This window comes from Manacus candei, unplaced genomic scaffold (genome assembly GCF_025592945.1).
Source record: "Manacus candei isolate 608988 ecotype Guabito, Panama unplaced genomic scaffold, ASM2559294v1 h1tg000169l, whole genome shotgun sequence".
Lineage (NCBI taxonomy): Eukaryota > Metazoa > Chordata > Aves > Passeriformes > Pipridae > Manacus > Manacus candei.
Genome location: NW_026138217.1, coordinates 351434 through 378160, shown reverse-complemented (window position 1 = coordinate 378160; position 26727 = coordinate 351434). Strand labels below are relative to the sequence as shown.

Sequence of the window (26727 nt, the reverse complement as noted above, 5' to 3'; positions counted from 1 at the left end):
GAAATTTGGTCCTTGAATCATAGACATCCCCCATCCCCCTCCAAGACCTCACAAAGCCTGCGGGTACCCTGAGACAGCGCTGGGAACCCCAGCACAAGGTAAAACATTAATTACAACCTTCTACCAGGGGAGGTTTTTCTTTTTCCCTTTAATTAAATTGTCTGAGGAAGCCAAGACACAGAACGGGAAGAGATCGAGACTGTAAATAGATTAGAAAAAAAAAAGAGCGAGAGAACCGATGGACGGAGGTGGAGATGCCGGGTGGAGCCGTATGGAGGAGGAAGAGGAGGAGGAAGAGGCAGGTGAAGCTTCACGTGAGCTCCAGGATCACTGTCAGGGTGAGCGCCAAAACTAACCTGAAGCCGCAGTGGCCAGTAAGTGAACCTGGAGAGGAGGAGAAAAGGATGGGCAGGTCATGGAGCTGCGTCTCGCTGCTTGGGCTCAAAGCAGGATGGGGGACACCGCTTTTTGGGGGGAGATTCCCCCTTCTAAACTTGCTATGGAGGTTGTGTGGGGTGGGAAGCAGGTCAAGGATGTTGTGGAGAGCATCTGCAGGGACCCTTTTGGTCCAGGTATATCCCTGATGCCAAGGGGGAGGGCTTGGGATAAGGCCAGGAGGGATGGCCAAGGGCTTGGAATGAGGCAAGGAGAGATGGCCACGGGCTTGGGACAAGGCAAGGGGAGATGGCCACGGGCTTGGGACAAGGCAAGGAGAGATCCTCTCTGCACAGTCCTTCCCTCCCCGGGTGCTCTGTGTTGAAGCACCGGTGCCACCACCACTCACCGTTGGAGTCTTCTGGTCCTCTGGGAATATTTGGATTTTCTAAGGGGAAAGAAAGAGCAGAGAGACAGTTTTAGTGGGGAGGAGATGAGTGAGGGCATGCGGAGGGGGGGTGAGCCCGTGGTGAGCGCACCGAAGACGATGAGGCGGGTGTGGGTGTCGGTGGAGCCCAGCGGGTTCTGGGCGGTGCAGCGGTACATGGAGCCGTTGAGCTCGGCCGGCACCCGCTCCAGCACCAGCTCCTTCCCGTCGTGCTCGGCGCTGCCGTCGAGGAGCCGGCTCCCCACTCGTGTCCAGGTGAAGAGGGGCTCTGGGAAGACTTCGTTCTGCAGGGAGATGGTGGGGGGTGAGATGGGACAGAGAGCGAGCAAACCCCGTCTTGTGCCTGGAGCAAGGATGGGGTGCAGCTGAAAGCCTGGAGTCCTGGAATGGTTTGGGTTGGGAAGGACCATAAGGCTCATCTCCTCCCACCCCCTGCCACGGGCAGGGACACCTTCCACTAGCCCAGGTTGCTCCGAGCCCCGTCCAACCTGGCCTTGGACACTTCCAGGAATAGGGTGTCGACAACTTCCCTGGGCAACCTGTTCCAACATAGGGACCATGATGCAACCCAAGGCCACCAAGCCAACCCCACAAAGTGCTGGTGGGGATGCAAGGCTGTCCCTTGGCATGGCACCACCTCTGCAGCGGGTGCTGACCTGGAATCCCTGCACCAGGATCCGCACGGTGTCTCCGACGCGGGCTCTCGTCGGGGTCATCGTGATCTTCGGGCCCTTGGGAGCAACTGCGAGGGAAGGGGACAAGGGACATCAGCAGAGCACAACATTCCCGGGGCCCTTGGCTGGAGTTAACGAGGCTTTGATGGATAACCACGGTGAGGGGGTGGATCCAGCCCAGGGGGCCTGGTGGCCCCGTGAGTGATGAACAGACTGAGTGACGTCTGAGTGACTGATGGACAGGTAGGAAAGGACCCCGCAGGTGGAAGAACGGGAAGAGTGCGAGACTGATGGATGACTGTGATGGGATACACTGATGGTGAACGATGGATTTCCCAGTCAAGCCCTTCTCTGCTCAGAAACAGGTGGTGAGAGGGGTCAGGCTGGTTTGAAGCACCTCAGAGAAGCATCCCCAGGACGAGGTGACTTCAGCGAGTCACACACAGGTGGTGGTAACACAGGAGACAGTCACAGAGCTTTGCTGGCACCAAATTCCAGGCACAGTGTGTACAAAAGAGAGAATTCCTTTTTTCATGGCAGACTTGGGGTGTTCATCTGGTGCGTTGAGAGGAGAGGCAGCGATGCCACCAGCCCTGCTGGGGTGACACCACCATGGTGTGCCCCCGGCCTCCACCACGGTGGGGAGTGGGGATGTCCCTCCTGCCCATGGGTGGGATGGGACAGCCCCAGGAGCTGCCTGGTCTCTGCGTGAAAGGAGCCTTTGGCAGGCTCCAGGGGGAAAATGGGCAGGAGGGAGGCTGTGCCTTGCCCAAAGTGTGGGTGTCACCCCTGGTACACTCAGGCTGTGCCAGGGGTGGGACAGGCTGAGCCTGGACGTCACCTGGCACAACACAGAGGGACAAACAGCCAGCAGGAAGCATGTCAGTGTATGGGGGTGGACACTGGCCCTGGAAAGGGCATCCGTGCCCCGGGATGCTCTGCAGGGACACGCACCACAGACCATGGGCTGCACTGGCTGTGCAGGATCTGGCCCTCTGGTGCTGGACCAGGGGTGATGGGCTGCAGGTGATCACACCATGCCATGGTTGGCACCAGAAGGCAGTTTTATGGACCAAAGCAAGTGGTTTGTCTTGGTTTCAATGCAGCTTTTATGGAGAATGTATATATATATACATATATATACACATATATATATATACACTATGAATATATAAGCGGGGTTAACAGGGGATGGTGCTACAATGGTGCCCAAAAACGGGTGTGGCTGGTGCTGGCTGGGCACCCAGTGAGGTGCAGAGGCTGGGGGCACCTTAGGGCTGAGGAAGGCTGTGGCTTTGGGGAGGCAGTGTGGGGTGAGCTTTGCCAATACACGTATTGCAGTCCTGGGGAAGAGCAGCGAACTGTGAGGTCTTGGCCTCATGGGAGCCCCAGCGAGGGGACACCTCAGCCTGGTGAGCTGCAGAGGGTGTGAAAATGCAGGATGGAGGTTGTTTTTTGGCTGGTTGGATGCAGGAACAGGGAACACAGGACCCTGTCTTGGCAAGGGAGCTGCTGCCCCCCTTGTTGAGCGCCAACCTCCCCCGACCTCCCCACTGCCGACAACCTCACGCTAATTGAGGTGTTGGATGAGCTGAGGAGATGCAGCCCCGGCGCTGGGAGGTCTGTGCTGGCTGCAGCCGGTGCCAGCGAGACAAAGCTCTCCAGGAGAGGCCGCGGCAGCCAAGTGAGTGCTCCACTTGGCCAGGAGCAAAGCCTGGGCTCCTCCACCTGGCTCGAGGGGAGGGAGGCTGGAGCAGCCTGCCCAGAAGGCTTCCTTGAAGCTGGGAAACCCCAGTGGAGAGCTCAGACTCTTCTGACAGGGAGCCAGGAGGAGCTGGGGAAGCCCCAGCCAGGGTGAGAGACTGGGAGGGAGCTCCACTGAGCTGTTCACCAGCTTCCATGATCACCTGAGCAGCTGCTGCTCTTCTGTGGCCCTGGGAATTTGGGGAGCCAGCGGGGATTCCCTGGCTTCAATCCAATCACCCAATCACAGCTGGGGCCTCACCAGCCCCACAGGATGCCTCTGTGCAGGAGCCAACTGGGCCCCCCCAAAATTCCCCCTGGGATGAGTTGTGTGGTGATGGCCAACAAGAACCATGGCGTGTCCTTGGATCTGCTGGGACTGGGTAGAGGTGGATGGAGGTGACACCACTCTGGGGTAAAGGGCTGTGTCCCCCATCCCCAGATGGGCTCCTCCATCCCATCCCATCCCATCCCATCCCATCCCATCCCATCCCATCCCATCCCATCCCATCCCATCCCATCCCTTCCCCTCCCACAGTTACATCCCAGAGGTAACACTAAGGGGTGACACCAACTCCCCTCCACCAAGCACCAGGTCCCCAACACAGCCCTTCCCCTCCAGCTCTAACACCTCCTTCCTGCTCATCCCAACATCCAGAACAGCCTTGACTCCCCCAAACCAGCCCCTTTTTCCCCCGATCCTGATCCTATGTCCCCTCCCAACCTCAACCCTGTGTCAACCCAGCAAACCCTCGGATGGGAGGCCCTCAATACACAGCAAACCCCTTCTCCTGCCTGTTGGATGCCCCCAAAGCCCCCTCCCCTCATCCCCTCTTTTGTGAAACCCTTGTTGAACCCCTCCAAAACTCCCTCCCCTCATCCCTTGTTTTGTGGAGCCACAGCTCACCACTCTCGGCCAGACTGAGACCACCACTCTCAACTGGACTGCAATCACCACTTTTGACCAGACTGCAACAGCTCTCCCACCAGCAGGTTTTTTCCCCTCTCCCTTCACTTTGGACTCGGGGGGGGGGGCCCAAGGAACACCACTTTGTTCATGTCCCAGGGTGCTGGGTTATACATTTGGGTTTTGTGGGTTAAGACCAATTGTTTGTTTGTATAATTGTACTTATTGTATTATTTTATTTAAATTGTTATTCTGACTTATAATCTCTCTTTTGAGTTGAGTTCATTTCCCCTGCTGGTTAACTTTTAAACCAGCACAGTGGCACCTCTCTTTGGCTCACAGGCACCTCAAGACCCCCAAGAGAAGAGTAAAAATACAACAGAAAGGAAAAAAAAAAGCAAGAAAAACAAAACAAAACAAAAAAGGGAAAAAAGAAGAAAAAAGAAAAAAAAAAGAAAAAAGGAAAAAAGAAGAAAAAAGAAAAAAAAAAGAAAAAAAAGAAAAAAGAATAAAAGCAAAAAAATGAAAAATTTGCAAAAAAAAAAAAGTGTAAAACAGCCAAGAAACCCCCCCAGCCTGGCCACTTACCGAGGGTCACCTCGGACTGCATGGGCATGGAGAGTGCCGGGTGCTTCACCTCGCAGCTGAACAGGGCCTCGTTGTCGATCTGGGGGTTCAGGGTCCAGGTGAGGGTGGCTCTGGCCTCCACGGTGCCGTCGCTGACGGGCGCGTGCGTGTGCCGGAAGTAGTAGATGGGCTCAGCCACGTGCACCCAGCGCGGGAACTCACGGCTCACCACCGTCTCGGGGATGGGCTCCGTCACCGCGTCCCGCTCGGCCGCCAGACCCTGCGGCGGCTCCACCGTGCCCAAGGCTCGCCCGACCCCTGGCTCGCCCTCGGCCGCCAGCGATTTGGGCACCTTGGTGTCGTCCAGGTCGCGGTGCAGGAGGTTGCGGGGGGCCCAGCTCCCGGCGCCGGCCGGCGGCTCCGGCAGAGGGGTGGCCTCAATGGGCTCCCCATCCCGCTTGAAGTACACCTGTGTGGGGACAAAAGGGTGGTGATCCTGATGGGGACATCGCCAGCATCCCCTCAGGTGGCTTTGGAGGGAGCCCCTTCCCAGGGTGAGATTTGGGGAGCAGCAGCCTTAGGAAATAGCCCTTATGTTACATTTGCCCTATGAAAGCAGCATGTATATAGGATATATTTTAGGTATTCCTGGGTTTATGATGATTTCAGGTATCCCCAGGAGGGTTAGCCCCCCCAGGGGGCTCAGCTCACCAGGGGGGCAGGTTTCCCTCCGGACACCACACACACCAGGGTGAAGTTCTGGGCCTGGTAGCGGCTGAACGGCGCGGGCGTGTCGGCGGCAAGCACTGAGATGGACGTCGGGGGGGCTGCCGGGAGCAGAGCGGGGTGTTGGCACGGTGTCCTCAGCACCCACTCATCTACCTACATCCCCATCCTCATCCTCATCTCCCTCCCAGTCCCATCCCCACCTCCATCCTCATCCCTGTCCCCATTCTCATATTCATCCTCGCTCCCATATCCACCTCCATCTGCATCTCGTTCCCTGTCCTCATCACTGTCTCCATCTTTGTCCCATCCCCAACTTCATACCCATCCTCATCCCCATGGGCATCCTCGTCCCTCTCCCCACCCTCCCCCTCATCCCCATCCTCATTCTAATCCCTGTGCCCATTCCCATGGCCATCCTCCTCCCCACATTCATCCCATTCCCCATCCTCCTTCCCCTCCCCATCCTTGGCCCATCCCCGTCTTCCAACACATCCTCATCCCCATGGGCATCCTCATCCCTCTCCCCACCCTCTCCTCATCCCCATCCCCAAACCTGTATCTTCATCCCTCTCCTCATCCCCATGTGCATCCTCCTCCCTCTCCCCATGCCCATCCCCATTCTAATCCCTGTGCCCATTCCTGTCCTCGTCCCTATGTTTATGCCATTCCCCATCTTCCTTCCCATCCCCATCTTCATACCCATTCTCACCCCCATGTGCACCCTCATCCCTTTCCCCATCCCGTCCCCTTGCTCATCCCCATTCCTGTTCTCATCCTCACCCTCATCCCCATCCCCCTCCCCAGCCCTGAGGATGGGAAATGGAGCCCAATCCCTGCTGTCCCTTGGCCCTGAGGCCCCGCAGTGTTTCCCCTCTCACCCATGACGTTGAGGAACACGTTCCCAGAGGCCAGGACCACCTTCTCCCGCGTGGCTCGGTCGTAGATCCCCACGTGACACTCGTAGGGCCCGTTGTCCGAGATGCGAACCTCGGGCAGGCTGAGGAGGACACACAGCACTCACCCTCCACCCTGGCCTTGTTTTCCTGGGGATGGAGCGGTCAGCCCCTGGATATCCAGGCCTTGGATGGGGCTGCTCCTCCTCCCCGGCGACGGGGATCAATAAACTATTAGTAAGTGCCCAGGCTGCGGGAGGGAGCCCTGTAATGCAGTTTAGCAGCTGGAGTTTACTGGCCCTGACAGCTCCTCCGAGGGGAAGTAATTGCATTATTGAAAGGAGACGTGGATGGGAGGGAAAGCACTGCCGGGAGCAGAAACCCGTGACCGTGGCCATCGAACGCCTGTGGAATGCCTGTGGAATGCCGACGGAACCAGCTCAGCCCCGCACCTTCCAGGCCACCCCACCACAGCAAAGCGGGCAAATAAAAGCATCAAAAGCCCAAACTCAGAGCAAACCTAGAGCACCCATCGATCAGTCTTTTATCTAGAGACTTTCTGTGGATCTGGGAAAAACAGGAGAGGAGGAGTTGTGGAAAGGATCGCTGCTACTGGAGGTGGAAATGCTCTGCTGGCTGCAAAGGAGCCACTTTGCTGACTGGCAGCATCCGCCTCCCCAGTGGGCAGCATCTTCCCACCTCACTGGACAGCTGCATCCCACCCTGCTGGTCCTCAGCATCCCACCTCGCCAAATTGGCAGGATCCCTCTGTGCCAGTTGGGACCATCATCCCACCTCACTGGCTGCCACCTTTCTGGTTGGCAGGATCCCACCCTTCTGGTCCTCAGCATCCCACCTTTCTGGTTGGCAGGATCCCACCCTTCTGGTCCTCAGCATCCCACCTTTCTGGTTGGCAGGATCCCGCTTTGCCATCTGGCAGCACCATCCTGCCTCACCAGCTGGCAGCTTCTGACCTTGCCAGTCGGCAGCATCACCCCACCCCCCAGCTGGCACATCCCACCCTGCTGTCTGCACCATCCCACCTTGTTGGCCAGAAGCACCATCCCACCTCCCCGTGCAGGAACATCATCCTGCCTTCCCAGCAAGCAGCATTCCACCTCAGTGGCTGGGAATGTTGTCCTGCCTTCCCAGTGACCAGCATCCCACCTTACTGGTGACCAGTATCCCACCTCACCAGCCAGCAGGATCCCACCCCGCCAGCTGGCAGCATTCCCCCTTTTCCAGTCGATGTCACCATCCCTCCTCACTGGCAGCATCATCCCACCTCACCACCCGGTAGGATCCCGCCACGGTGTCAAAGGTGGGAGCAATTCCCAGTTGAAGGATCCCACTTGGTGGGCACCTCACGGGGCTTCCCCATCCAGGGGCAAATCTGGCACTGCTTTCCCAGCCCCTTCCCATCAGCCCTTGGCTGCCTTCCCACACCTCCTCCTCACACCCGAGCCCCCGCTAGCACAAACAAGCCCCCGTTGAAGTGAACAGTCACTTGGCAGCTCCTTTTAACGGTCACAACGCTTTCAACTGAGCCTCCACCATCTGTTCCAGCCTCTAATTATCCGTGTTCGGAGTGGGAAATCACCCACCCACCCCCTCCATCAGCAGCACGAGGAGCAGGTTTGGGCCCCACCAAGCTGGGGACCGGCTCCAGACTAGTGGCTGCTCCTCCCCGTGAAGGAGCCCTTTGGATTTGGGTGTAAAACAGCCCTAACTGGGTCAGTCTGATGTTCCTGGGGACAGCAGAGAGGAAACCACCAGCCCTGCAAAGGCAAAACGCTGCCTGGCGTGTCCTCTGCGTCCTCTAAGCACGCTGGAAAGAAGGAAAGAAAATTATATAGATATTCATGAAGAACGTCTGCTGCGACGAGGGTGGGATTTTAATCAGAGGAAGGGAAAAAAACCCCAAACTGCAGGATTGGATATTGGATATCTCCTGGCTTTGCTCTTCACATCTGAGCGGGCGGCGTTCAAAGCCGGGATGAAAAGAGGCAGCTCCGCCAGCCCTCTGTGCTGTGCAGATAAGGGCTGTGCCACCCGGGATAACGCTCCGTGGGACAGCTCCGACGTGACCGTGCCGTGACAAAGATTCCCCAGAAAATAATTAATAAATTGGTGAAAATACAGAATGACAGGGAATGAGTGGATACAGCCAGGAAACGATTGACCGTCACCAAACCCTTCCTGATATTGCTCCTCTTCTTCAGCAGAGCCCCAAAATAAGGCAAGGCTCCCTCCCCCCCCCCCCCCCCAAGCCAATGATTTGGAAAACAAGCTCTTTTCATACCCTCTGAGAAATATCTCCTTCTCCCCAGGCAAGTTGCTGTTTTCCTCTGAAACAAAAGGCAACTCCATGAAAAGATTTCAGCGCCAACATCCCCGGCTCCACGGACGATTTGCCGGCGCCGTGCCGACGATTACCGAGCCTTTTAAGTGCCTGGTCCTAGGGCGGTGAAATTTTCTGCTCACAAATTCTATTAGTTCTACAATACTCAGTGAAAGGGAGAAAAACGGAGGGTTTGGAGCCAAAAAAAGCAGCTGCTTTTCGGCGCCGGGTGGGCGCGATGCGCCGTGACCGGGTGAGCGGGGCCCGTCCTTGTCCCTCGCTCAAGGGATGCTCCGGCTCGCTCCGTGCACAGGGAATGTTTTATTCCCCGTCCCTCGCTCCAGGGGTGCTCGTGATCCCTTGCTGTGCACGGGGAATGTTTTAATCCGGTTTAATTCCCCAGTTTTCCTGGCGCTCCCGGCTGGAGGAGACCAACGGCCAAACTCAGCGCTGAGCGAACCCGCCGGCTTTACGGCAGGAACCACGGCAGCGGAGTCAGGGAATGTGTAATCCCTCCGTGGAGCTGCCAAAACGTTCTCCAAACAGTAATTAGTCGTGTCGGGAATTTGTACAACATGTGAGCGAGTGGCTGAGCGGAGCTGCAGGGACATGGGGAGACAAAACGAGGGAGAGCAGCACCCACGGAGCAGCCCCTGCTCATCCCCTGAGAATGTCCTGAGCACCGTCTGACCCTCCTGAGCATCCTCTGTGCAACCCCTGAGCACCCTCTGACCCTCCTGAGCATCCTCTGTGCAACCCCTGAGCACCCTCTGACCCTCCTGAGCATCCTCTGTGCAACCCCTGAGCACCCTCTGACCATCCTGAGCATCCTCTGTGCAACCCCTGAGCACCCTCTGACCATCCTGAGCATCCTCTGTGCAACCCCTGAGCACCCTCTGACCATCCTGAGCATCCTCTGTGCAACCCCTGAGCATCCTCTGACCCTCCTGAACATCCTCATGAGCATCCTGAGCACCCTCTGACTCTTCTGAGCATCCTCTATGCAAGCTCTGAGGATCCTGCACTTCTCCTGACCTTCTTGAGCATCCTCTGAGCAACATTTGACCAATTCCTGACACTTCTGAGCAACCCCTGAGAATCCTGAGCCTCTCCTGACCTTCCTGAACTTCTCCAGAACATCCTCTGAGCAAACCCTGAGCAACCTCAGAGCATCTCCTGACCTTGCTGCTCCTCAGCTGAGCATCCTCTGAGGAACTCCTGACCCTCCTGAGCAGCACCTGAGCATCCTGAACTTCTCCTCAGCCTCCCCTGAGTGGGGCCTGAGGATCCTCCTGAGCAACCCTTAAGCAACCTGAGCATCCTCTGAGCATCTCCTGAGCAACCCCACAGTATTTCCAACCCTGTTTTCCTGCCCTTTCTCCACTCTAAATCCACATTAATTCCCACAGCCGTCTCACACACTGGCTTATAATGAAAAATAACTCCGAGTGTAGTAGAAAAAAACAGTGAAAAACTCTCCCCAAAAAATCGAATTCCAAAGAATTAGAAAGGATTTCCCACTTCACACCTGCTCATCCGATGGGATGAGCTGTGCCAAGCCCTTTTCCAACCCTTCCATGGACATTTGCAGGTGCAAACCATCACCTCACTTGAGGAAATTACTATTTTCCCCACCACACACAGAATTTTTATTACCCCACGCTGGGAAAAAACGAGCTTTGAAATCCGATTAGAAAAATCTAATTTAAAAAGGAAACAAGGGGGAAAAAATAAACGGGGAAGGATAAATACTTCATCCTGGATTCTTTACCTTGAATTAAACCTCCCCTGACCTTTTTCCAAGCTCCAGTTTTGTTTTTATAACACTGGCAATAAAGCAAGTGTGTAATTAGTAATAAAACTGACACTCCTGCAAGTGATTTCACACTTGGAATAAAAGCAAAGAGAAGCTTCTGTGCCTGGTTTATATATAAACACAGACTCTTTTTTTCCCAATTTTCCCAAGTCTTGTATTTCTTTGCCCATTTCCACCACGGAGACACACCGTGGCTATTGCCATAATTCTCTCAACTGCCCCAAAATGGGGAAAAATTCCTAAAAATAGGCATTAAAATAGACATGAGGGACTCACCGCACGGTGGACTGGTAAACCAGGTCCTCTCTCTTCCGATAATTCTCCATCTGGGAGAAGTTGGTGGAGAACATGGCATCGAAGGTGAAGATCTTCTGCTTGATGGTGCCACCATCAGTTACCTGCATAAAACAATCAACCCCATTTATGAGATGCCCACAGGTCAATTTTGGCAATTCCAAGCAGCTTTGTGATCACTTTTTAATATTTGTAAGGTTTTTATTCTTAATATTTTAATATTTTTTATTTACATTTAAATATAATTATGATAAATACTGCAAATGTATTTATTTTAAAATGTTTACTAAATGCATTTTAATATTTATAATAGAATTGTTTTAATTTTTATAGAAAGAATCCCAGAATCATTTGGGTTGGAAAAGCCCTCCCAGCCCATGGATCCCCCCCTGTGCCCGATGCCCACCTTGTCCCCAGCCCAGAGCACTCAGTGCCACGGCCAGGCCTTCCTTGGGCACCTCCAGGGCTGGGCACTCCAAACCTCCTTGGGCAGCCCCTGCCAGTGCCTGACCACCCTTTCCAGGGAGAAATTCCTCCTGATGTCCAACCTGAGCCTCCCCTGGCACAGCTGGAGGCCGTTCCCTCTCCTCCTGTCCCTTGTTCCCTGGGAGCAGAGCCCGACCCCCCCCCCAGCTCCCCCCTCCTGTCAGGGGGTTGCAGAGCCAGAAGGTCCCCCCTGAGCCTCCTTTTCTCCAGGTTGAGCCCCCCCAGCTCCCTCAGCTGCTCCTGCTGCTCCAGCCCCTTCCCAGCTCCCTTCCCTTCCCTGCACACACTCCAGCCCCTCCGGGTCCTCCTTGTCCGGAGGGTCCCGGCGGTGCCCCCGGGGCTGGAGGTGCCCCGGCCGTGCCCAGCACAGGGACGGGCCCTGCCCTGTTCCTGTGCCCCCCCTGGGCCGGGCCCAGCCCGGGGCCATCGGCCTCTCGCCCCCCCGGGCACACCCGGGTCGTGTCCAGCGCTGCCACCGGCACCCCCAGGGCTTTCCCGGCTTTCCAGCCTGGAGCGTTCCAGGGGTTTGTCCTGACCCAGGTTCAGGACCCGGCACTTGGCCCTGTTGACGCTCCCCCTTGTCCCTGGATCCAGCCTGTCCCGACCCCTCTGCAGAGCTCCTGCCCTCCAGCACATCCACATCCCTGGATTGGGGTTGGCCGGGAACTTCCCGAGGGTGCCCTCAATACTTTTATTGATCAATAACATTAAATATTTTTTTATTTATCATTAAAAGCAAAATCCACACATTTCCACCCAGTTATGGCATCACCGACTCCTGTGTCCAGCTGCTCACTGGGATTGGGATTTTTAAGTGGAAAAAGGCTCTTTTTAGGTCTGAGGAGGACTCATTCCTCCCCTGTGTCCCCCAGTGCCTTCAGATTTATCTACCCTTCTTCTGAGGAGGAATTTTAGCAGAAAATTAAGAAGGAAAAGGCAGAGGAAAGCAATGTAGGAGGAGATGTGCATTTAGGGGCTAAAACAGCCCAGCTCAGTCCCTCAGAGGGTTAAAATACTCATGTTTTAAAGCAAACCAGGTGCAGAAGAAGATTTTGGGGTTCAACCCCCCAAACCCAGCATCTCCTGGGGACAAGACCCCACTGACCCCACCCAACGCATCTCTCTCGCTTGGACAAAACACTTTGATTCCAGATTTCCTCTTTTCCACGTTTTTTAATGGTAAAAAAGAAGAAAAAAATCTGTCACTAAAACCATCTCTTCAGATTTATTCGCCCAGGTTGAGGCTTTTATTGCAAAGAAAACACACGGGCGTGGGATAAAGAAGTGCGGGAGGAATTATCAGAGCTGTAAATCTCCGGCCTTGGGAACCAGGGGAAGTTTTCAAGGACACGTCTGATTTCCCCTGACTCGTATTTACACCCCGGGGTGAGTTTAAGGAGCCGCTCCTGGATGGAGAGGTTCTTTGTGTATGGTCTCCAAGGATTTTTAGGGGTTATTTTAGGGATGCAACGAAGCTGTCGGGAAGGAAGCTCTGGGAATGGGGGGAGGTGGATGTGACACCCCCGTATCAGTCACAGGAGTTCCCCGGCACGTCTGGACAGATGTGGACAAACCACCAAGCTCCGTCCAAGGACAGGAGTGGGAAATGCAGCTGGAAGTCGTTCGTGCCACTGCTCAACCCCCCTCCCGGGGACCCCCGGCATTCCCTGAGGATGCACAGCAAGGGAAGATGCGGAGCCCGGTCGCGGGGGGATTACCGGCAGTTAATAAACTCCCAGGAAAAGGCACACGGAAAATAGTCTCTCTCCGGGGATTAGACCTACTTTCAGCCTTTTATCTGTGCCCTGGGGTCATTTTTTTGGAGAGGAGCTCCATATAAAGTTGCTGCTAAACCCCCAGGGGAGTGGGAGCGGCCAAGCCAAGCCCGTTGCTTCCCGCTGGGAACAAGAAAGGATAATAATTGGGCAGCATCGGATGGCGACTGCCCCAGATTACATCTCCACATCAAGGAGTGTGAGGAAAAGGGGCACGAGGAGAGGAAATGCACATTTAAAGCACCGGAGCCGAGCTCAGACAGCCCGAGGCTGCCTCCTGCATTATTTATAAATCCCAAGAAAAATCTTATTCCTGACAAAAACCCGGCGACTGCCACAGCACAGGGAGGCATTAACCTCCTACTCCTTCCTGCTGTCGCAGAGGCAGCTCCCTCCTGCCGCCCTCACCTCGCTGGTGACCCGGCCGTTCGCTGCCCCCAAAATACAGCGGCCCCATTAATATCCCCGGAGCCTCTCGCTGGGATGCCCAGTGGGTTCAATAGGCATCGGCAGGCAATGGATGTAGGATCAGGGAGGATGGGGGGAGCGATTTTGGAGGGCAAAGTGGGTTATGAAATGACATCACCGGGCTCTGGTCCAGGCTCGGTGTCCTGGGGTCTACATTGACACCCCCTCTCCAAGTAAATGGACAAGCACTTGCCATGGAAAGAGGGAAAATCCCCTGGAGGGGCTGCGAGGGGTGACTGCAATGCCCGGGTTGTTCAGGGGGAGCAGCACCGGGGTCTGCAGAATCCAAGTCCTTGTCACAGCACTGGGAGAAACTCATCCTGCTGCAAAACTCCTTTTTTAGCTTTTTTCTGACTCCCTTGCCCATTCCCTTGAGAATCCACATTTAGCTCAGCTGGCTGGAATCCACCCTCCCATCCCGAGCTTGCTGGACCACCTTGCCCAGAGCCACTAGCATCAAATTCACCATCCAAAACCCCAGATTATTTGATTTACTTGCCCAAACCCAGGTGGTTTGACCCTAAAATGCACACCATGACCCTTCTCCATCCCCCAAAAGGCATCACTTAGGCTGGTACCCCCTTCTCCAACATCCCTAAACCACAGGAATGACCAAATGATTATGACAAGTGGATTGTTCAATTTTGGGAGGCACATCCCAGCCTTCCCGGAGCAGGAACGATGCCCTGGTAATAGAGAGCTCAATAAACTGCTGCTGCTCGTGACCTTCTCTCCCTGCCTGAACATGAGGAATTAAAGGAGTTCCCCATCCTGACACTTAAATTATCATCTCGAGGCACGGAGACAACCCAGCCGGGCGAGATGAATGGCACGAGTCAGACCTCTCGCAGCTGCAGGCCCCAAAATCTCTCCATCAGCAGCTTTGCTCAGCTTTTAGGGAATTTCTCCACATCCATAAAACTTGAGTTTTCTCCCAAAGGGAAGCAAGTGTGGAAATCAGAGGTACAACCACTGGACAATCTGGAGGGGGACGTGAATTTCAGGGAGATGTTTTCCAGGAGCGAGGGGTGAAAAGCAGCATCCCGGTGCCTCTTCCCGAGCATTCCCGAATTTGCCGAGGCCCTGGATTTTCCCAGCAGCACCGAACGGCACAGGAAGGGTTTGGAACAGCCTCGGCACATCGTGTGCCCTTCAGCTGGCCCCTGCACCCCGTGTGCCCCCTCCCCTGGAGCCGCTGCTGCTGCCAGCGGGGACTTTATCACTGTCACCAGCAACAACTCCCGCTCGAGCCCCGCGGGAGGCGCTGGCCGGGCTGGAATGTCTCCCTTCTCCTAATGGGCACTGGCAGGGGAGGCCCCCGCGGGGACGGGCTTTGTCACCGTCGATCAGGCGGCTCCGAGCGGTGCCACCGACCTCGGGATGCGTTTGGAGCCACCGGCCGGGGGGAGCACTTGGAGCCTCCGCGGGCTTTGCCAGGCAGGGACCGGCCCGGAGATCTCGGACGGAGTAAAGGATTTGTAATCCCTGTGCACCGAGGGCGGGCTACAGAGAGCAGTGACCTTACACCAGGGATACTACAGAGAGCAGTGACCTTACACTAGGGATACTACAGAGAGCAGTGATTTACACCAGGGATACTACAGAGAGCAGTGATTTACACCAGGGATACTACAGAGAGCAGTGACCTTACACTATAGGTACTCCAAGGAGTAATACCTGTGCATCATGGGTGCCACAGAGAGCACGGCACCCCATGAGTGCTGTGGAAACGCTCCCACACCATGGCTACTCCAAGGAGCAATGCCCACACACCATGGCTACTCCAAGGAGCAGTGCCCACACACCATGGCTACTCCATGGAGCAGTGCCCACACACCAGGGATGCTCTGGAGAGCAGTGCCCGTACACCATGGATACTACAATGAGCAACGTCCGTACAGCACAGGTACACCGGGAACACCCGGACACCGCAGATACCACCAGAAGCAAGTGCAGCGCGGGTGCTCCAGGGAGCAGCGCCCGTGCCGGGTACCGCGGACAGCACCGCGGACAGCACCGCCAGCTCCAGCGCCCAGTTACTTTTCTTCTTGCTAATTAAACTGAGCACCAAACTAAATAACGGAGGCAGAGTGTCTGCCCCCGGCCCCGCGGGGTCCCCTCCATGCCCGCTGTCCCTGTCACACCCCCCGAGCCGGTGGGAGACCCGCGCCCCGCCGGGGACCGCTCCTGGCCCTCGTCTGACACCAAACCCTGCGTTCCCTGCAGTTCCCGGGCTCCCCGAACCCCCGGCTGTGAGCACAGACCGGCTGCTGCCGGCTCCGCATTCCCTGGAATTCCCAGGCTCCCCGAGCCCCGGCTGTGAGCACAGCCCGGCTGCCGCCGGCTCCGCTCCCTGCCCTGCCAGATGTCTGCGCAGAGCCGCGGCTGGGACTCGCAGGATTTCCCTTCCCTCTCCTGCTTATGTATTTTTTTTTTTTGTCAGAGCTCTGCACTGCTGCAAAAGAGTCCTCCTGTCCCTCCCCGGCCCCGCGCGGCGTGGCAGTGACCATACTAATCAGGTCTCGAGTGCGACCTCCGAGACTCCAACCAGCAGCTCGGCAGCTCCGGGGCCCCGCGGCCTCATTACGAGCTCGTTTGCGCCGCCGGCACCGCCCTCGCCTCCCGCGAAGGGTTTTTGGGCACTTGCCTGATGTGCAGGAGCTGCAGCCCCGTGTTCGCACACGTTCTCGGGCACATCGCACCTTCCGGAGGTGCTGTGATGGTGTTGAGGGGTTGGATATTAATTAACACCTCTGCAAAGGTGCGAGTTCCTGTTCAGGCTGCCAAAAGCCCTGTTGCTCAGCCCAGCTCTCCTTGGCTCTGCCGTGGGTTTGTGGCTCCCGCTGAGGAGTTTCTGACCTCAGAAGGTTTCCCTGGCTGCCGGCCCTGCCCAGCCCTCAGCCATGGGCTTCCCGGGGAACTGATGGAAAAGGGGTCTGGAGGGGTTGGTTTGCAGTTTGGTGCTTCTTGGAGGGGGGTTTTGCCCTTGGTAAACTGCCCCTCCCGGGCCTTGATGTGCCTACCCTGGGGAGTTCTGCACCCACCCAGGGGGGTATGGATGCATCCCATGGGTTATGGATCCACTGATGGGTTATGGATCCATCCCGTGGGTTATGGATCCATCCCCTGGGTTATACACCCACACCATGGGTTATGGATCCATCCCATGGCTATGGATACACTCCATGGGTTATGGATCTATCCAGTTGGTTATGGATCCATCCCTTGGTTATGGATCCGTCCCACGGGTTATGGATGCACTCCATGGGCTATGGATCCATCCCCATGGGCTATGGATCCATCCCATGGGTTATGGATCCATCCCATTGGTTATGGATTCATCCCCTGGGTTATGGATCCATCCCCTGGGTTATGGATTCATCCCCTGGGTTATGGATCCATCCCATGGTCATGGATCCATCCCATGGTCATGGATCCATCCCATGGGTTATGGATGCACTCCATGGGCTATGGATGCATCCTCTGGGTTATGGATCCATCCCATGGATTATGGATCCATCTCATGGATTATGGATGCACTCCATGGGTTATGGATCCATCCCCTGGGTTATGGATGCACTCCATGGTTATGGATCCATCCCATGGGTTATGGATCCATCCCATTGGTTATGGATTCATCCCCTGAGTTATGGATCCATCCCATTGTTATGGATCCATCCCCTGGGTTATGGATGCACTCCATGGGCTATGGATGCATCCTCTGGGTTATGGATCCATCCCATGGTTATGGATCCATCCCATGGATTATGGATCCATCCCCTGGGTTATGGATGCACTCCATGGGCTATGGATGCATCCTCTGGGTTATGGATCCATCCCATGGTTATGGATCCATCCCCTGGGTTATGGATTCATCCCCTGAGTTATGGATCCATCCCATGGTTATGGATCCATCCCGTGGGTTATGGATGCACTCCATAGGTTATGGATCCATCCCATGGGATACACCCCCCCCCTCTGTCCCCCCAAACCGCTTCCATTGACTTTGCTCCTCCACTCTCCCCCTTTCCCCTCCACACCCGCCGTCGCCCCTGGGGCAGCTCCATGTCCTTAAACCCAAGGAGCTTGCTCTGCTCCCTGTCCAGCAAACCAAGGGACAGAGGAGCCCCTGGAGGCCCCACATCCCCCTTCCACTGCTCTGGGGCCACGTCGCCAGGATTTCCAAGTGGTATAAACACAACTGTGCAGCCCCAGCAGGTCCAGCCCCGCTCACCCAACCCCTCGCCCGAGGGAGTGGACACTGGGGGTCTGGGCAGCTGCAACAGTCCAGGAGTGGGACAAAATGTGGGGAAAAGGGGGGAAAAAAGCTTAAAATCGGGAAGGAATTTGGCAAATCCTGAGATGCTCCATGAAAACCAGCTTTCAAATGCAGGAAGCTCCCCGGGAAAGGAGAAAAAGGGAATGGGGGAGGGGGGTAAAAAAGCTGGAAGAGAGGGGGATTTGTGGTGATAAAAATAAAAGCTGGGTTATTTTTTCCCTCTCCATTCTCTCTGTGGTTTCTCGGAGCATAATTTGCTCGGCCACCCCAGTGCATCATCCTCTCGCTGAGGGCTCCAGCATCCCTCCTCACAGGGGGGATTATGCAAATCCAGCCCCAGCTCCCGGAAAGTGGGTTAATCCAATATTACTGAGTGGAAAAGGGAAGGAAAAACCTGGTGGAGATGGCAGAGCCAGTAGAAAAAACCTCCTCCCCAAAGCACCGGGGAGACAAAGCCAATTCTACCCTGCAATTCAGGGGCTGGGGCAGGGTTTGGGTTAGATTGTTAAATTTGTCTGCTTGAATCCCCTGTACCCCGTTTAGGTGTACCCCTAAATGTTATACATGTCTACACACATTTATTTATAGCAAAAAGCATCCAGGGTTTGATGGAATATTCCTGTGCACACATCACACTCCAGCAAGTGAATATATTTCAGTCCAGAGAGCACCTTCTCCTATTTATAAACCTGCCTGGATGTGAAGAGGAGCTTTAAGACAGATGCTCCTTGTTCAGGGAGCAGAAACATGAGGGTAAATCCAAGAAAAAATGTTCCCAGGTGAAAGGCAGTTACTCCATGCGATGCCACCGGCACCATTTGCCCTTTCTTTGCCTCCTCCATGAGCAAAGAGCTCTGTTTCCATCCTGGAAAACTTCAGGTTTGCTCTGATCAAACCACCGCAGGGGTTTTATTTGTGTTTGGCAGCTTATGCTGAAATTTCCTGGAGAAAGCCAAAAATGTTGCTCTGGATTGTTACATTTGAGGTTGGATCAGGGCTTGGTGCAGATGGGAGTGAAGCTGGAAGGGGGGAAAGCCACAGCCCCAAATCCCTCCTCCCCAGAAGAAACCAGAGGTTTTAAGTCTTGTTTCCCTCCAGATCAACAGCCCAAATCTGCAAATATTCTGGGGACAGGGAAAGGTTTTGTGAGAGCCCAACATGACGAGCCCAGCACTGCTCCCCGAGCTCCCGACACCCCCAATTTTGCCAAATTTCCCCCCTCTTTTTTGCATCATTTCACACCCAACACAAAAATCCTCTTTGCAGAGCGGGGCCGATCTCGACCCCAAATCCTGACCAGCTCAACCCCCAGCACCAAACCGAGCCTGCCAACCCCAAATCCACCTGGAAAACATAACGAAACGCCTGGAAAATGCCTCCTGGAGCTCTCAGGGTCATTACAAAGCCATTTGACATCTCTCCCCCCCCAGGTTTTGAAAGGCCAGCCTGCCTGGCTCCTTCCCGGAATCGATTCCCATCAGCCAGAGCTCTGCCTTTCCCTCCACCATCCGGCCTTGACCTTCTGTTCCAGAGGAGCAGAGCAGCCTGGTGTCCTCCTGCTCCCGTCCCCAGGGGCAGGGCAGAGGCTCCAGTGCCACTCACCCGGTACCAGACGATCTCCCGCATCTTCCCGTCTGTCTTGAAGTTGCATTTCAGGGTCACGGCGTCTCCCACCACCACGGGCGGCAGCGGCTCGATGCTCACGGTCAGGTAGGCTGGGAGAGGGAGGAGAGAGGGAGGAAAGGAGAGTTGAGCTCTGGGGAAGTTTGGAGCAGGGGTTAAAACGCTGTCCCTGGATGGTTTCACTGGTTAATGGCCACGGGAAGCAAACGCTGCGTCCCATGGAGGGAGGGAGGATGCCTGGACGAGCCCACCTGGGTGGTACTTGGCCCCTCCCAGTGGAGAATTTTGGCTGCTCCCAATGCAGCAAAAAAGTCTAAATTGAAGAAAACCCTTCCTGAATTTAGGAAAATCCCACCAAACCCCCTCCCACCCTGCAGACTGCAGCCCATCCTTCCTGTGAATTTATTGGCTTTGACTTGGCCTTCACCGTCCTCTGCCCCACGTTGGCTCTCCCCCCATTCCAGACCAGGTTCCCCCGCCCCAGGCTTGCATTAAAATCTCTAACTTACTCATTCCTTATGGGAATGGATCCAACAGATTAATCAGAGCATGCACAAAGCCCAACCTGTGTTTTTACAGCCCGGCCTTGGCCAGGAGCCTGCTCCTTCCCCGCGTCCCCCCCGGCTGGATGCCGGATCCGTCCTTGGAAAATGAGAGCACGGGCGGCTCCGTCTGGCACTTTTCTCCCTCTTTCCCCTCGATTTGCTGCAAAACTATTGCAGGAGCACAGAGCAGCCAGGGTCAGGAGGGCAGGCAATTGCACTCCTATTTTATTTTCCTCTCTTTCCTCCGGCTGTTGGGAGATGACAGATTGAGAGCCCGGCAGAGCCGAGCCTTTCTTCAGCATCCTCACCCTGATCACACCCGTTTAACCCCATCAGTAACCAGGACACCCCAAAAGAACCCCTCACCCCCTGCCAAAATCCAGGGGGTTTAGTTATTGCTTGCACTGGGTGAAAAAAAATGACAGAAAAAGTCTGGAAAACAGGAGCAGTTTTAGAAGCAGGGCTGCAGAACTGGAGACTCCTTGGAAGGAGATGCCCTGGAGGAGGTGAAGGTGATTGTCTGTGTCCCCCAGCCGGTGTTTCCAGGCTCAGCATCACTTGTAAAACAACTTGTCTCTGTTTTTGCTATAAATCCCAGCCACGACCTGCGGGAGAACACGCTCCACTCCCACGTGCCTGCTGCACCAGCACGGCAGCATGGCCTGGCATACTGAGCACGGGGCTCTCAGGCTGAAGAAACCCTTTTTGTGCTGCTTTTTGGGGGGTTACAGCAGCGGCCTTGCTGCTGCAGTCAACTGTAAGAGAGGAAATTTAGATAAAAAGTGGATTTCTGTATGTTTTTGGAGGGGTTTTGGAGCATTGCGCAGCAGGTGCAGCCATGAGGGGTAAATCAAGGGCTCTTTGCAGCCCTGAATCGATGCACAGAAGATGGAGTTTAATGTTTCAGCCTGGAATCCCAACCTCCTTGCTGAGAGTGACCGAAATCCCCGCCAGCATCCTTGTTCATCCAGGGCCAGCATCTTTCCAGCCTCTCCCTTCGCCTGGACAGGGTTTATTTTAGCTTGCTAAAGCAGGGATTAATTCCTTGAGATTGCCAACGCAGCACGAGGTCCCCTCGAATTCGGGGCTTTGCAGATAGAAAGAGGCAGTGATGGGAGAGGCAGCAGGAGGAGGAGGAGGAGGAAGGATGCGAGGAAGGTCAGCCGAGGTCTCGCAGCGACTGCCCCGCTTCCCCTCGCTTCACTTTTGACATTTCCAGGAGCGAGAGGAGCAACAGGCACGAAGGGAAGGGAGGGGGATGAGCGAACGTTTGGCAGCTCGGTGGCATCTGCCCGAAGGAAACGGGGGGTGGATTCGTGCCGGGGACGGAGCCTCCCCGCCTGTGGAAGAGCTCAGGCTCTCCATGAGGCAGCGCTGGAGCCTCGGGCGGGATTCCATCCCCTTCTGCCCCCGGCGTGGATCAGCGCGATTACACAAAGCCGGCGGCAGAACCGACGGTGACAAAGCCGGAGCTAAGATCGAGTTTTCCCTCGTGCCCAGGAGATATTGAAACACAGGAGTTCTTGGCTCATAAGTGCAGCATCTCCAGATGGTTTTCCAGCCCTCTTCCCGTGGTGCTGCCTTGCATTCCCGGGCCCTGCAATGGGAAGGGGAAGCATCCCCAGTCCCAGCCCAGCCAAGGGTTTGAGGGGTGCTTAGAATGTCTTCTGAGGGTTGGTGGCTTTTTTAAGCCAAAACTAATCAAGCTTGGGCTGGCCCCAGCCACTCACCCAAATGCATCAGCCCAAGCATTTATCCAAGGAAATCCCCCTGCAAACACATTTCCAACCTGCAACTTCTGAATGGCTAAAAATACCCAAAATGGGCTTCCCGCCGGCCCTGCTCCCTCCAGGTGCTGCAGAACCACTTTGAGATGCCAATGGCAGCAGCTTCTGCCTCTACTCCTGGTAATCCAGGCCTGGCTGGTCCTTAAATTTGGACATTTGGTCCTTAAAAATATGAGGGTGTAACCACAGGATGCTCCTGCACTTCTCCTGAGGAGATCCTGAGTGGAAAGGACAAAGCTCTGGAGCTCTGTGATTTATTGTGCCGGTGCCAGGGGATGGGGATCCCACGGAGGGCTGATGGTGGAGCCCCAGCTGTACCTGGAGGGGGAGGGAAGGTGAAAATCAAAATGCTCAAAGAGCATCACTGCTCAAATTCAGAGCAAAATAACCTCAGAAGACACAGAAACAAAGGAGGCAAGAGCGGGAGGGAGAGCAGAGAGAAACAGATGCATGATCCCCACAGGAACCAGCCCCCAAAATGCTAAGGATGTGTGGAGGGGAGGGCGAAAAGCAGGGAAAACAAAGTCAGGCACTGGAAAATAAAGCAGGAATCCAGATGGAGCCGTCCAGAACCTGCTGTTTTGCTGTGGCTGATGCACAAATCTCATCCCTCATCCTCCCCTTCCCTTTGCTTCCCGACAGCACACAACTGCCAAGTGTCACCGCTCCTCAAAATCCACACTTTGGGCCCTTTCTTTGGATTTACTGGGGAGAAGAAACCAGCAGTGACAGGTCTTGCTGAATTTTAAGAACTATTTAAAAAGGGCTGAGCACCAGATTTGCTCCAAAGGAGGAGCCCGTCCCAAATTCTCCGTCATCCTTTGCGTTATCAGCATCCCAAAGGCAGCTCTGAACCCCGAGGCTCCTCTCCTTCCCCTTTGCTCTTTTAAATAAGACATATTTTATAGTGAAAGCTGTGCCGGGCCACCCTCTGATTAGATTCAGACCTATGGAAATTCATCCCTCTGATTAGATCGCATCCCTGGGGAGAAAAGAGTATTTTTGCTCGGGAGCTGTGGGAATTCTTGCGACATCCAGTTTAAGGGGGATAAAAAAAAAAAGGGAGGGGGGGAGAGGGGGAAGGGAGAGATAAATGAAATGTCCTTTTAAATCAGGAGTGACACATTAATAAAAGGAGCACATTGTAACATGCTCAGTGCTTTCAATTACAAAATAGCTCCGAGGGAAGAGGCAGGTTTCACTCCGGCCGGGAAGGGGAGGATGAGGCCGGATGCTTCCAGCCCCACTTCTGCCCAGTGTCAGCCTCCCATCAAGAGATTTTGGCACACAGCAGCAGCCAGGCACCCCATGGGAATCTCGAGGGATGGAGCACCCGTGGCTGAACCCCCCTGGCTGAGGTCCCTGTCCTGCTGAGGAGGGGGTGGGGGGTGCTGGGAGTCCCCCAAGCCCGGCCCACGCAGCACCCCGTGGGTGCCCCGGAACGCCTCAGGATGATGGAACCTTTCAGTGCATCCCAGCACCACAAAACAACCCCTCCCCATCTTCCCACACCCTTGAAATCCTCTAACATTCATCAAAATTGAAGATTTGTTTGTTATTATCGATTGGTGCTTCCATTCCCTGATTTCTGCCCTCCCAGCGCTTCCCAAAAAACCTATTTCTCACCTCCCAGTCCTTCCCCAAAAGCTATTTCTCATCTCCCAGCGCTTCCCAAAAAGCTGACTTCAAACTGATCATAGAATCATGGGATGGTTTGGGTTGGAAGGGACCTTAAAGCCTATTCAGTGCCACCTCCTGCCATGGGCAGGGACACCTTCCACTGGCCCAGGCTGCTCCAAGCTCCATCCAACCTGGCCTTGGACACTTCCAGGGATGGGGCAGCCACGGCTGCTGATGGACTTCACCCCTCTGGGTCACGACCCCAAGGTTCCCCCTGTCCCCATCGCTGTATTCCGGGATGGCCTTTGGAGCGGTGCCTCGGGATGGAGCCGGAGGAGGGGACGCAGCTGCCCCATCCAGCCCCTCCCCGTCCCCGCCAGCCTTCAGGTGCCGCCGCGCCCCCTCGGCGGAGGCGACAGGCGAGGGAATATTAACAGCTCATCATTTTAATCAGCCGGTGATTAGCGGGGCTTATCCATAATTCACACCGACCGGGGCCAGCGCGGGAGGCGGATACAGGGAGGGAATGGGAAAGCAGGGACTAGGATCTCTCCATCGGCAAAGGGCTGATCTTCATCCTTTCCCAGGATTTGAGGAGAGGAGGAGACGTTTCGCCACTTGCAGAAGCGCCAGATGGGATAGAAAGGGCGGGGAACACCCGCGAAAGGCTGGGAGCGATCCTGCTCCGCATTCCCGACCGAGGAATGACGGGTGGCACGAGGGGCGAGCGGTGGCACGGCAGGGTCGGGGCTGTCACCCCCCCGCGGGCTGAGCGGCGTTACCCAAACACGCTCTGACTGGAGGCACTTCGCAACATCTTGTTCATTAAAGATTAAACACCAGCAGTTGCTCCCGTTCCTGGGAGCGCAGCAAATACCTTCCCTCTCCCTCCCCAGCTCGGCTGATGCTTTATTTATGACATTCCAGGACCATTTACAATTATAATACGTTGTTGCCTCTCCTCGTTAACCCGGGAGGGCTCCGAGAGACGGCGAAGGAGTCTCATCTGGCCCCGTCCAGAGTGGCCAAATTTTGCTGAATCTGGAGCTTCTCCTCGAAAGCTGCTGTACAGGGGGGGTTATTTTTTATTTAAACAGCGGAATAAGTGTTTTAACACAGGTCTAACAACCGAAATGGAATGGGATGTGACACGTGGGCTCGGCATCGTGCTTCCAAAGGAGATGGTCCTTTTGGGAGGGGAAAAAATGGGTTGGAGGATCCTATGGGAGTTTATAAATCCATGAACTGCTTGAGTTTTCCTTGAATATTGAGTTTTTCCTCCAAAAAAACCCGAAAGCTGAGCATCAGCAGGGCTAAACATCCCCAAACTCACCACTGCCCTCCCAAAAATCACGTTGGCTTTGGCAAAATGGGTTTATTTCATAAAATAAACCCATGAAATTGGTCATCCCCCACCGTGAGGAAGAGCCCTGCTGGCAGAGAGCAAATTGTATTAATACTGTGTAAATAGGATATTAACAGGCCGACCAAACAATTAAGAGCCCGTAATTAAAATTCATCTTCCTTCACACCGTGGCGTATTAAAGTACAAACATTTAATTAGATGCCTCTTACCTCATTCATTTGCATAAGTGGGAGGAAACAATTTGCAGCTGGATCTCTAATCATCCTTTATGGGGGAGCTGCTGGACCGAAGCAGCCCCTAAATCCTGCGGGATGGCAGAGCCGGGGGAGGACGTGTGGGATGTACAGGGAGGGGGCAGAACATGCTCGGGCCTGTTTTTCTTCACCTAATCGGATGCAACGGGGGCCCTGAACCTGCCACATCCTGTGGATGGATCTCGTGTCTCGTTAGCTCTTTGGAATGTAAATCAATAATCTGGATCAATGCATCGATTGAGCGGGGCCGGGTTGGCCTTTCACCCCTTTTAAATGAAGATTAAGTGAGCAGAGCACTCCATTAGGGTGCTGGGGGCAGCCAGGCCCCCGGGGGGCTCAGTTCACACGTCACCTCCAAATGGGTCAGGACTGGTACATCACATTTTATCACCATCCAAAGGTGGGGTTTTTTTCCCAGGGAAGCCAAGGCTGCCCCATCCCTGGAAGTGTCCCAGGCCAGGCTGGATGTGGTTCTGAGCCTGCTCTAGTGGGAGGTGTCCCTGCCCATGGCAGGAGGTGGAAGGAGATGGTCTTTGACATCCCTTCCCAACCATCCCATGACTCTGTGACCTCTATATTGTGTAAACCAGAAAACCAAACCCAGCTCCCAGAGCTGCTGCCAAAACCCACCTGAGATGGGACTTCTGAACACGGCCCACACTTTTCTTCTTCCCTGAAATCCTGGATTCCTCCCAGGACAAATATCCCATTCAAAAAGGAAAAGAACTGACGCCCCATTTGGTGTCGAGCCCAAGGTCACTTGTGTGCATGGAGAGCATCTTCAACGCTGAGCAACCACAGAAGGGCTTCCCAAAGGGTTGTGTCCATAGATCTTAAGGAAAAATCAATTTTCAGAGGAGTTTTCTCCTCATTATGAGCACCACAGTCATTTTTATGTCCCTCAGGGCCGAGGTTGGCTCTTCCCAGCACCGAGAGCTCAGCCAGGGAACGGGGCAGCGACACCGAAGGCAGCAGAGAAACAAAGAGAGAGCTCAAAATGGGTCATGCTGGGCTGAAACACGTTCAAATGCTGTGGCTCAGTGGGGTTTTCATCCACATCAGCACAGCCTTGGCATGATAAATGCCCTCAGACACAGAAAGGGACAATTTGGGCCACTTTGGGTGTGTAAATATCAGGATTTGGGTCACAGAATCCCAGAATGTGCTGAGCTGGAAGGGACCCACAAGGATCATCCAGTCCAACCCTCAGCCCTGCATGGGACCATCCCCAGAGTCACCCCCTGTGCCCCAGAGGATCATCCAAACCCTCCTGGAGCTCTGGCAGCCTTGGGGCTGTGCCCACTGCCCTGGGGAGCCTGGGCAGTGCCCAACCAGCCTCTGGGGGAAGAACCTTTCCCTGAGATCCAACCTGAGCCTGCCCTGACACAGCTCCAGCCATTCCCTGGGTGCTCTCCCTGCTCCCCACAGAGACCAGTGGGAGCCTCAGGATGCTGCAGTGTCCTCCCCTCTCTCCAACACCCATCTCCTGCCTCTGCTCCATCTGTTCCTTCCCACATTTCTACCTTCCCCTCTCCGGTTTCCTGCTCCCAACTCCCCGAGCACCAGCTCTCTCCATCACTGAGCGCTGGCCCATAAATCCTGTGCAAACACCACTTTTCCCGAGCTCACCGCCGCCTTCAGAGCGTGTCTCCCGACAAACAGTTCCACGTGGGAAGGATCCACCCGCAGCAGCCCCGTGGCTCGGGCAGGGACCGAAACAAACCCTCTGGAGTGTCT

At 55.1% G+C, this 26727-nt stretch overlaps 1 protein-coding gene across 1 annotated transcript in view; it reads right to left on the bottom strand.

The window, feature by feature from the left end:
• Positions 1-131: 131 nt before the first annotated feature.
• Positions 132-26727, bottom strand: part of IGSF21 (immunoglobin superfamily member 21) — a 41692-nt gene continuing 15096 nt past the window's right edge. The window contains exons 2-10 of the mRNA XM_051773441.1: positions 19398-19510; positions 10770-10891; positions 6322-6440; positions 5426-5541; positions 4736-5183; positions 1480-1565; positions 915-1107; positions 785-823; positions 132-384 (exon numbers count right to left, since the gene is read on the bottom strand). Coding sequence (XP_051629401.1) covers positions 311-384; positions 785-823; positions 915-1107; positions 1480-1565; positions 4736-5183; positions 5426-5541; positions 6322-6440; positions 10770-10891; positions 19398-19510 — 1310 coding nt within the window. The 3' untranslated portion in view covers positions 132-310. The remainder of the gene's footprint in view (positions 385-784; positions 824-914; positions 1108-1479; positions 1566-4735; positions 5184-5425; positions 5542-6321; positions 6441-10769; positions 10892-19397; positions 19511-26727) is intronic.